This window comes from Geospiza fortis, unplaced genomic scaffold (genome assembly GCF_000277835.1).
Source record: "Geospiza fortis unplaced genomic scaffold, GeoFor_1.0 scaffold40, whole genome shotgun sequence".
NCBI lineage: Eukaryota > Metazoa > Chordata > Aves > Passeriformes > Thraupidae > Geospiza > Geospiza fortis.
In genome coordinates, this window is record NW_005054297.1 from 112053 (window position 1) to 124025 (window position 11973).

General features: G+C 39.8%; 1 protein-coding gene across 1 annotated transcript in view; it reads right to left on the reverse strand.

The window, feature by feature from the left end:
* The window catches only part of WDR1 (WD repeat domain 1), a 51678-nt gene extending 40028 nt beyond the window's left edge, over nucleotides 1–11650 (reverse strand). The window contains exon 1 of the mRNA XM_014307633.1: nucleotides 11635–11650. Within this exon, the coding sequence (XP_014163108.1) occupies nucleotides 11635–11650 (16 nt within the window). The remainder of the gene's footprint in view (nucleotides 1–11634) is intronic.
* Between the last annotated feature and the right edge of the window lie 323 nt (nucleotides 11651–11973).

Genomic DNA, 11973 nt, shown 5'->3' on the forward strand with positions numbered 1-11973 from the left:
CATTCCTGCAGGTGCCTGCACTTGATGGCATATGGCCTGTCTTTTGATGACTCTGATATTGGGGAAGATTTTTGCCTATTTGGTTTTTGAAGTATCCACGCATTGTCCCTGATACCTTCCCCTTCAAGTTGTGTCTTCCTCCGTGACTTTTTCCCCTGCTTTTGCAACATCTCTGAGCTTAGTTTTGGCCTGTTTTGGTTTTTTGCGCTGCACCTGATATAAACCCTGTCCATTTCCTTGTAGTCACTAAATTTCCCCAATTTATTTTTCTCCTCCAATTGCATTTCAAGTGATGGTATCTCCCTTTCAGAGTTTTTTTAAGTCCTTCTTTTCTGTTTTGGTCTTCAGCAGGGATCTGTTTTGGCAAGCTTTACTTCATGTGCCTGCACTTGTTGGCATATCGTCTGGTTTTTGATGGACTTTTTCTTTGCGGAACCTTTTTGTCTGTTTTTTTTTGAATATCCATGCCATATCCCTTATATCTTCCCCTCCAAGTTGTGTCTTCCTCCGTGACTTTTTGCCTTGCTTTTGCAACATCTTTGAGGTTAGTTTTGTCATGTTTTGGTCCTGTGCACTGCTGCTCATTTCCTCACAGACCTTTTTTTAAAATCCGTAAATGTCCTGTGTTTCTGGGGTTTTTAAAATTTTTTTTGTTTTTTGATCTTAACTTCTTTTCAATATCTTTGTGTGTTTTTCTTTTTGTTTTCTCAAAATGCCTTTTCCCTTTCTCAAAGTGAGCTTTTGCATTCAATGGGGACTAATAATGTAACCTTTGGTGCGTTTCCCTGTACTTGACGGCATGCCTTTTTTGTTTTCCAAGTCATGGCAAACAGCATGTTTTGTATTTTCTAAGAAAGATGAATCATTGTTAAATGAGCAGTTATATATGGTATAGTCTGACTGTGAATGCATGATTTTTTATTTAGCATTATTGGAAAAGGACCAAATGAACACAGTCCTACATGCTGTGTATCAGCATTATTTGGTGTTTCATTTTAGACAGACGCTATCTGAGAAGCCTCCCACATATCAGAAATCCTGACTTCTCTGCAGGAGTGGGCAGAGGTGATGCTGACAGGCAAGCAGGCAGCAGGGAGAAGCAGGTCTTGCTTCTGACTTTGGTTTCATCTTGCTTCCCGCGCATTTCTACCAGCGATACTGAGTTCTTTTAATTTTTAAGAAGTGTTTCCCCCACAGATCTGTGAGATTAATAGGAAGTGTCAGTTGATGCAGAAATGAGTCCAGGATCATTTAAGCTGTGCCATTGTCTAAAAATAAAAGGAGGAAGGAGGGTTTTTTCTCCTTTTTTTGTCCCCTTTAGAAAGGAGTCATGCAATATTAACTTCACCCCAGCAGAACTGTCTGCCTGTGAGCAAGGGTGCTGAGAAATGCAGATGATTCAAGAACACGAAGTGTGTCTGAACCAGGCAAGTGCCAAGAACACAGCCCTGAGTGAGCAGTTTGGGAAGCAGCAATTCTGCCATGAGGTCACTGTAAATTTGAGGGAACAGGTTTTCCCTCAGTGTTCTGGGCCATGGCTTCTGTAGGCACTCCTGAGTAGGCATGTAGCTGTCTTGTACTCCTGGCAGCAAAGCACAGCAGGCTGGAAACACAAGATTTCTTCCTGGTGTTCAGGTCAGGTCAGTCATGTTCCCTGCAGCACTGCAGGGGCTGAGTGTTCCACTCTCGGGAACCACACCTGAAGTGCAGGAAGTGCAGGAAGTGCAGCCTGTCGCCTTGCATGGAAGGCGAATTATTTGGCCTCTCTGAAGGAAGCAGAAGAAAGTTCACAATGGTTCTTCTTTAAGGCTGGGGGAAACATGAGTGTTCAACTGTGTTACCATGACATTTTGTTCTAGCAAACCAGAATCTCTACAGCAAATCAGATAGAATATATGAAAACAAATCCTGTTGGTTAAGCTGATTCATTCCTGTGAAGCAAGAAGTCCCCATGATGATTGCTCTTGTACCTTCCTGGGAATAGGTAGTGAGGCTGGAGAGGAGAAGTTTACTAGATCCCTTCACTTAGCTACAGAAATGAGTGAAGAAGACTGCCAGCACTTCAGATCTGGCAAAGTTAATGTTGTCCATCTTTATATGGGTCAACATTGTGGGTTTGCATCATTGAACCAAAAGGAAAAAATCCTTTTTAGGAAATATTTAATGTTACACAAAAAGGTACACTATGGCATAAGGATTATTTTGAGAATAAAAGAATAAAAATAAACATCATGAAACTAAAGATATATTTTGAGATGCTGCCAAAATACTGTTCTGCTGTGCTGCTTGTAGATCAAGGAACATTAATAAATTAGTAAAAGAAGGAGTCCTTCTGAAAAATCAGCAAGAGCATAATGAGATTGTCACAATTTTAGGGAAAACTATCCAGAGGCAAAATGGAAAAATACACTGTTACAGATGAAGAATGCCTCCTTTGTCTCTATACAATTTATTTGAAAATGGACATATGTGGCAGATTATGCCCGTTAAGCAGATCATAGACAACTTGGAATTTTTCTTACAAGTGGTTCAGTGGTCCCTGAGAACAATAGCTTCTGGGGACATCTGATTTATGAGAAACCTAATTCTTGAAAACAGCTAGAACTGCAGCTAAAAACTGCAGATGGCAGTCCTGAACCTCTGAAACCACTCATGGAGATTTACCTGAGCACTCTAATGATTTTGACTATCTATCTGTGTCATCGCTGTGAGGAGAAACCCCGATCAGCAGCTTTGGATACCACACACCGACAGTGAGAGGCTCAGACAGATGGAGACAGAGACAAAGATGAAAAAGTAGTTGTGCTCTCACCGATTCATACAGAGGGATAAAGGCACAGGGGAACTAAGGACTTGTGGCATTCTATTCTTGTGATAGCAGAAGTATGTGCCAGGCTATCCAAAACTAAGGCAAACACAAGAGCATGGACCTGGATCTCAGAGCAGCTTGTGAATTGAAAGCTGCTCTCAACATCCTCCTCCCCTCCCCTTCTATGGTTTGTAAGACCAGATTTTCTAAATATATAAATTCTCCGTATTGGAGTAAATGACAACCTCTGGTCCTCGAGGATTCAATGCAAATATTTCCTGGAGATAGTAGTTCTCTATTCATCTACACATCACTTTTTTCTACCTTCTTAGAAAAACATTATTGAGAAGGTACCAGATAAATCGGATACTCATTAATTTAATTTTTTTCTTCTCTTTAACATTCATCCACCTTCCACCTGTGTAGGACTGTTTTTTATTTTTAATTCACCAGTGTTTTTGATGTAACCTTAATACACTATTTCCACATCCCCTGGCTACATCTGGGTCAGTATGAGAGAAGACAGGAGAATTTCCTTTGCACTTTGCTGGAGGAAGATAAAGGTGCAACCCTGCATATCACCAAAATGGTGCTGTGACTGAAGGAAGTCTTTCATCACTCTCAGAGAAAAACGCAAAGCATGCTGAGTGTGAGAGGACACTGCCCTGTGCTTCTCCAGCCGCCCCAACAGCAGCACAAGTGGAACTGGAGCAATGGGAGGCCCTTCCAACCTTCCTGCCTGTGATGTGAACAGGCAGAGATACCTGCCCACATGCAGCTTGTATATGTGCGTGTGTGTATATATATGTATGTATACAAGGTGCATATGTATATGTATGTATATATGTCACGGACATATTTTAGGAGAAAAATCCAAGCAAAAGTATTTTTCATGAGAAGCTGAGAAGCCTCAGAAACAAAATGTAAACAATAATTATTTGCTGCTGTGGAATGCAACAGGTGCATCTTTGATTGGTCTCATGTGGTTGTTCTTGATTAATGGCCAATCACAGTTCCGCTGTCTAGGACTCTCTGGTCAGTCACAGGAGTTTATTATGATTCCATTCCTTTCTATTCCTTGCTAGCCTTCTGATGAAATCCTTTCTTCTATTCTTTTAGTACAGTTTTAATATAATATAAATCATAAAATAATAAATCAGCCTTCTGAAACATGGAGTCAAGATTCTCATCTCTTCCCTTGTCCTGGGACCCCTGTGAACACCACCACATATATATCTCAACATAATGCAAAGGCTATATGTATATGTGTATGTATATATCTCAACATGGTGTAAGGGCAGAATTGCAGCATGTTTTCCCTTCTGGCTCAAGGAACTGAGCCTCCCTCCATGACCGACCCTCTCTCTTTATGCATCAGTCTGCATCTGAAACAATAGTGCTAAAAACAGGCTGAAGAAGAGAGCAAAAGTATTTCCAGCAACAAGAACAGAAGGTTTCTATTCCCAAGCATTGCGAGTGAGAGGTCCCTGTCAGCAAGGCACCAGGGCAGCCGTGCCGCCGGAGCTGGCCCCGGTGCCCAGGAGGTGCAGGGCCAATGACACCTAGTGTCAGGAGCCCGGATAGAGCCTCCAGAGCAGGGGCTGCTCCACTCGGCTTTCTGCACAAAGCCTGTTTATTGTATTTAGTCTTGTTCTCTAGATGGTATCGCCCTCCCTCTACTCCTTGTCATAATCCTTTTGAAAGATTTTTCTATGGGATATTTTTCTATAATTTTCTGTGGGATATTGGATTTGTGGTTGCAGCCTCCATAGTCCATGGCAAAGCTCTTAACTTATCCTTCAGCTCTATTCATTAATCACCTGCCTGGGAGTGCCTGGGACAGAGGTGGGATACGCAGCACATCCCCAGCTGAAGTTACAAGGAAGAGAGTCAGCCTTGTTCAGTAACCTTCTTGTGATGACATATTCTCTCTTTTACTTGGTTATAGAAATTACGACCTGCTGACAATCTTGCTGGCCTCTGCCACCTATTTTATTGTTGTTCTTATCTATTTAATCTGTCAGAAAATAGGAAGACAAGACTCATGTTTCCCATCATTTAGAGTGTCAGGGTTGACCACATGGAGGATGAGGAGGGAGAGCTTTGTCTCTAGAACTGAAGAAGGGGATTTTCCAGTGGCAGAACTACCACACAATACAAGAGAGTGCTGAGAACCCATGGCCTCTGTAACCTGATATATCTACCTTAAAATGTCTAAGCAGTAAAGTCTTTTTACTGTATGCTCAGCAGAAACCTGATACTTCCTGTGGGATTCCATGCTTATCTTGCTTGCCAAGGGAAGAAATGTCTCCAGCACAAGCGTTTCTGCTTGAAGTACCATAACTTTGCTTCCTTTGCTCCTGGAGATGGACAGAGAGTCCAGTCAGACTGACTCGATCTGGCAACAAAAGTACATGGATCTCTTGGGAGTTTTACTTTATAGGGATTATGCCTAAAAATAGTAAAAATGAAACTTTAAGGAAGTGAAAATAGCAGTTGGACAACATATTATACTTCAGTTTATATCTACTTGACACAAATTTAATAGGCTTGAGTCATGTTATCTGTGACCCTCTGGCAGAGATGCTAATTTCCAATGCTCATCTCCTAACAGTGATCTTGAAGGCTTTATGAGAAGATCAGGATTTCAGAACTCGCCATCATCTGTGCTTTGGACCACGTTAAGTCAGTGAAGACATGGGAGGAGTTTTTCAGCCATTTATAAATATTCCTAAACAATGGAAATGATCTGGCTGTGGGGATCTCTCTCAAAAACACATTAAAGTCTGACTCAGCCTCTTGATGAGGATATATTTTAGTCTCATTACTAGAGTACCACTGTTATACACTGATAATGAGATCAGGTGAAAAATGGGGACTGTAAATAGAAGCATAAATGGCAATGGCAAAGACATACAGTTCTCCAGGGGACATAGATTTTTCCTCATGTATGATCAGAGTGACCATTTCCACGTAATAAATTTTTTTGCTCAAAATCACAATTTTTTCCAAATGTTATGTCAATGTGCCACAAGAAAACAGGAAAAATGTCAGCCAGTTATGGTGTCAAGTCTTCTCTTGTGAGCAAATGTGACACAATGGAACAGTGAGCTCAGTGAACTAGGAAGGACACATAAATTCAGTTTAAAATGTTCTTGAAGTCTGAAGGTCTCTGCAGCTCAAATTTCAGAGGATGGTATTATTAATCAGTGCCTGTCTGCAGGGACAGTCCTGGTTCAGAATTACAAGATTCAGCAATCACTGCAGTTACAGTTAAAATGTAGAGCCAATTACATATAAAATATTTATAGTCTTTGTCTGTATCCCTTTTTACTGAGACATAGATTTGATTTTTTTTAAACTGATGCTCATTCATTTGCCAATCTCATCCCTGCTTATGTTGTCTCCTGGGATCCTAGGCTGAGTTTTAGGATTTTTTGTCCTTCTTACCAAGCAAAACTGATGAGTTTGTATGTCAGTGACACTCTTCCCAGGGGTATTCCTGGTATCCCCAGGAGTGTACACCTGGTTTCCAGGAGTGAAGAAGCAGCAGAGATGTACTCTGAAACAATTTCTCAATAACTGCTGTTAACTGTTCTTCCTTACAGAACTACAGGCAATACAGACAATTTTTACTGTGTTTGTAAGTAGTTGGCCTTCTCTACTAAGCTGACTGCATTGTAAAATTTCTGTTATTAGAATGACATTATATTCTATTATTGGTTAGTGGGTTCTTTGCACCCTTTGTGGAAATGGCAGCTCCAGATTTGCCTGAAGAGGTTTTTGCTGCAGCTGCTAATCTAAATGCAAAGTGTGAAGCTGCCTGGTCCATGCTGGGTAGGGACACTGCCTGGCAGCTGGTGTTCCACTCTTTCTAGTAGGACAGAAAAGACATAGGTATTCATCTGACACTATTCTCCCTGTCTGGCATTATCCTCACTTTCAACCCATCTCTCTTTCTGGCACGGAAATTAAAATCTGCTATACTTTTATGTAAATTGCAGACACAAACATTTTAACTCCTAATGCAATCAGGTCATGAGAACTCTTGTATTGGGTACTATTTGCAGGTAGGTATGAGATTGCTCCCCTCAACAGGGGTGTTGCTGCCAGCCATTAACCTCTGGGTGGCTGATATTTGGAGAGTGGAATGGGAGAAGTGTCAGTTTAGCCTTTGTTCATAATGAAGAGAATAATGACAGCTATATCAAGTGTGTTTCCCTATATAACACTGCTTGTTAATTCTAAATTAATTCAGGTTTTCAAGTTATTCTGAAAAGAATGGGACAATTTTATTTTTTAAGCCTGATTGTGGGGACAAATATTAGGATTATATTGACTAATGCTTATTTATATGTTGCATGTCTTAAAAGCACGCCCTCCATAGGGCAGATTAAGACATGGAAATATTGCTAATTTTATTTCTCTGAATGAGGAACAAGTTTGCTTAATTCTCTTTCTGACTATTTGATTCTGTTCATTTATCAATTTTTAACAAATTATTTCTTTTTAGTTACTAGCTAATAAAACATGCCTTATTGGAATATCCTATAATACGATTTCCTGCTATATGCAGGAATATATGCATATGGCATATATATATGCATTCAAATTTTTAAAGTACTTCATGAACTTTGTTGTAATTCACATTTTCTTAGTATTTAATATAAAAGATGTGGTGCAGGTAAATTGTTTTCCTATATAACTGTTGAGTGTCTGATCCATTTTCAGTTATAAGTAAAATAGAAGACTCATAATAGGAAACAAAATCCATCTTGCTTATGTTGGAGAACCTAGGTGAAAATAAACCAGGAAAAGTGGGAGTTGGATCACAGCAAAATTATTAACATTATTCTTGGTATATTTTTTGAAAAAAGCTTTTGCGTTCCTTAGACTGAAATTCAATTAATACAAAAACACAAGTCAAAAAAAGTCTTGAGGTGAAAATATTCATGTAAATTTTGCAAAATCAAAAACTGTAAGAGAAGAAACTGGTAGATCAAATATGCTGAAGCTGTATGGATTGCCAAGACTTTGAAGGCTCAAAAATCTTAGATACAGGAGTCTAACAGAGCAATCTCCATTTTCCTGGTCAATAGTGAAGACCTTGCACACATGTGCATGCTTTAAATATAAACTGCAGAAACTGTTTTACACTCTAAAAAGGATGCTTGCCAGAGGTGATATTAAACTGAAGGTATCTGGGAGGAATCCAGGCAGTCCACAGAGCTGGTCCACAGCATAGGCCAGAGAGATATTTGTTCTGAAGGAAAGAGTTTGTGGTCTAGAGCTCAACACACTTTATGTGTTAATCCTGGAGAGCTTCTCAAGCTATTCCAGTTACTAGTTTTTCACTGGGGAGCCATGAATCCACTCTATCCTTGTGCTGTGTGTCCTGTGCTGTGACGCAGAACATCCCTGACATGGCAGTGAATGGCTCCCTGGCAGCTCAGGTGTAACACACTAGTGCCACCAAGCTTCTTATTTCTTGCCCTTAATCCTCTCGCTGCTGCCTTTAATCTGTCACTATTGACAACTGCTCCATGCTGTCACTCAGACTCCCGACTGAAGGAAGCTCCTCCGGCCACTACATCCCGGCTCGGCTGTGAAAGTCTTTCTGATCCTCCCCTCCTCTCAGTTAAATACATTTTAACTATACCCACAGTCGTTTGGGCATCTTTCCTCACTTGATATAACTTCTTTCCTTGCAGTCTCACTGGGAATTGTATCTCTTCACTCCTCCTCACTCAAAACACAACACTCTCCAGCATCTGCCACTGTTTCTCCTTTCCCCTGTTTCCTCAATCACATTAAAAGCCTCATCTTTGTCTTGAAGGTCTTTGTAGCTCCATCTTGTTCAGCATTCTGATCTCCTCTCTTACCTTGCTCCCCTTGCTCCAGTAAAGGCTCCAGTCTTTTCTTCAGATTGTTTTCTTCCTTTATTCCTCTCTGCAGGACTTTTCCCACATTGTATTTTTAGAGCCAGATCTGCCATCAGAGGTTCAAAGCTTTCATAAAGGGTATCATACTTTCATGACATATTTCTGGGAAGCTGTCAGACCCTGTGTAACTTCACACATGACCACTTCTTTAACAAATGGCTGATATAAAGGCTTGAATCTCTGGCTGGCTTCTCCCTGTCTGACCTCTGTCCACCTGTAGGACTGCAAGCTTGTCAGGGCTGGCTCCAACCCTGACTCTGGTCTCTTTTATGAGCCTGACTGCCAGGCTTCACAAGATACTTTCTGAGAAATCTGGTTACATATTGCTATAGTTTTTAAGATACAAGATATAATTTTTTTTTTATTGCACTGTATACTCAAGCAACCCTTTTTATATATAGGGTGACATATCTTGCTCTGTTGAGATAGCAGTTGGGAATGCAAGTGCAGATGTTAAGAACAAATTTCAGAATAAATATCCTACAGCACAGCTGTTGCTTTGGTAATATTTTTTAAGCACAAGTTTGATTTTTTTTTCCATTAGTGTTCTAGAAAAGGAGCTGAGAGATCTTTCTCTCCCCTGTATTTAAAATACCTCTAAGTTTGGTGTTTCTCCATTGATTCCATTGCACCTGAATCTCATAGCTGATGACATGGACTTACTAAGGGGGATGATGGTCCTCACTTGCAGCATGAATGATGTCATTTTAATTTATTAAAATACTATTTTTCATCACTTTTCCTATCAGCTGAATGTGAGATCATATATAGATGTTGGAGCCTGGTGACAACTGAAGCACAATATCCAGTTGTGTTCTGCAGTCTAGGAAAGCATTAGTGTTCCCCCCATCTGTTCTTGCTTCCATTGTAGTGGTTTGCCTACCACATAATATTAAAATGCTGATAATACCCAGCAAAACACAGACTGAATGTTTGTTCCTGTTCTTATCATGTTCAAACAGATTTGCACGTGGTTCTTACTCTGCCATCACAAATTGAAATAATACACTCTGATTTAGCTGCAGCATTCCCATGTTACCATACTTGTACCTGCAATGTGCCTCATAAATCAGGACTAAATGAAAATTAAATTGGATGAAAACTATTTTATTTATGTTTTATTTAGAAACAAATAGGAACTTTATCGACAGATGTGAAAGTCAACGTTGTACACAGCTATGAATGTGGAAGAGCCCAAATCTAATATGTATATGTATATGTACATATAATAAATTGATTATAGTTTATAATATATTAGTGTTATGTCTATTAAAGAAGTAAATATGCAATGAAATATTTTCTTTGCTAGTTGCTGTAACATAATTATAAAATCCTGTCTTTCCCAGCCTGATGTGTGGCATTTCCAGAGCAGTATGTGTTGTTTGCTAGATGACAGTAATTGTGAACAATAAGTCTGACTTTATAGTGGGTAAAATAGGGAGCTCACTCTCAGTTAGGAGTATGCAGCTTCAATTCAAAACAATTGTGTGAATTGAGATGTATTTAACATCTTCACTTTTCTCCATTCCAGAATTATTTTTTAAACCTTTTTTTTCACATTATATAAATGCAGAAAACATGAGGTACTTAGTGCATGCTGTTACTGCTGTGAAAAAATCAACCCATTTGTAAACACATGGTTAGACTCTGTGTGTATGAGAGAATATGTATGTATTGTTCTTCTCCTACCAGCCCAGAGTGTCATTAGTTTGGTCTGATCAGACAGACAGTGCTCTGTGTGGGATTACAGCATGGGCTTGTGAGCAAAAGTGGGACAGAGGGGCAGAAGGACAGAGCTGTGTAATCAATGTAAACTCATTTATTATATAAACAAGCATATCTTCTTGATCCAGACGGATTTTCCTTATGGACAGGTGGTGGTGTGGCCTTCCTTTTGGGCATATGGGGTTATTAGGCTGATCTAGTTTTTGAAAACATGAGAATTAGGTTTATAACTGTGTTCTTTTATTTGTCTGGGTTTGCTGTCTGTTCTTAGAGGAGTGTGCACACAGTGACTGATGAGCCCCAGCAGGGCTGCCTCGCTCCACACTGGTGCCAGCCTGTTCCCACTGCTACACTGAGCTCTCATTGTGGCACAGGTGAGACACTCTAAACACAACACTGCTCTGATGGCTCAGACATGGAGCACTCTTTAAGCCAACTCCATGTAAACAGTCATTGACTATTTGGAAAAAGAAAAAATTATGTTTTGAGAAAAGGACAAACAAAAGGTCTCCAGTGCCAAACCTTTCCAGAATGATGCAAGGAAGAAAGACATGGTCTTCCCTTCCTTACCTTTTCAGAGCATTTTCATTTATAGACATGGAAAATTTGCTACATTATATAAATGGTACACAATGTGAAATTAAAGATTGTCTGTTTTTGTGGCTTTGAAACTATAATTTGTATCATGTTTATGGGTGGACACAAATAGTGAAGAGGTAGAACAAACTTTCCACAAAATTGTCAGGTAATAGAGCTTTTCTCAAACATAATTGCAATTGCTCTAGTTCATTAGTCACGGTATTTGCTTGAAAAAATAGCAGTCTGCAATTATTTGATAGAAATAATTGTGGCAGAGATTCTTTGCTCTGTAGACAAATCAAACTTTCCTTTTGTTATACAGCAGTTAGTTTTGGAAAAAAAGATCCAGTCACTGGAATTTCTTATATTCTTGTCTGTTGATGTCCACAATTAATTATAAGCTCATTCTCATCCTATCTGGATCAAGAAAAATCTAAAATTTAAAAATAGGATAAATGACACTAGGCCCAATGTGGGAGATCAGGCACCGGCCGCAAGATATCGCGATGGCATGGGCAGACAGAGCCCCTCCCCTTTAACCGTTAAACCGTTAACCCGTTATAAATTACCCTAACCAACCGTTAATAAACGCCATTTACCGTCGACCATATTGGTGTGTGCGAGTACTTGGACCGAGTGGCAAGAGTGTTGTGGCTGTGCCGTTCCTGATCAGGGGTGCCATGCCTCAAGCGGAGGCAACAGGCCCAGTAAAGGTCACAAATTTCATTAGGTTCTTCCTGCATTACACTTTTTTAATTCCTTAAAAATAACACATAAAAGAGACAAGTTTACAAGGGGTGTTGGAGGGAAATTAGCCATACAGAGACTACTGCTATAGCAGACTGGTGACAGACAGCAGAAAGGCCTGAAATCCTACAATCCAATGAATTACAGTGGAATTTCCATGTATCTCATGAG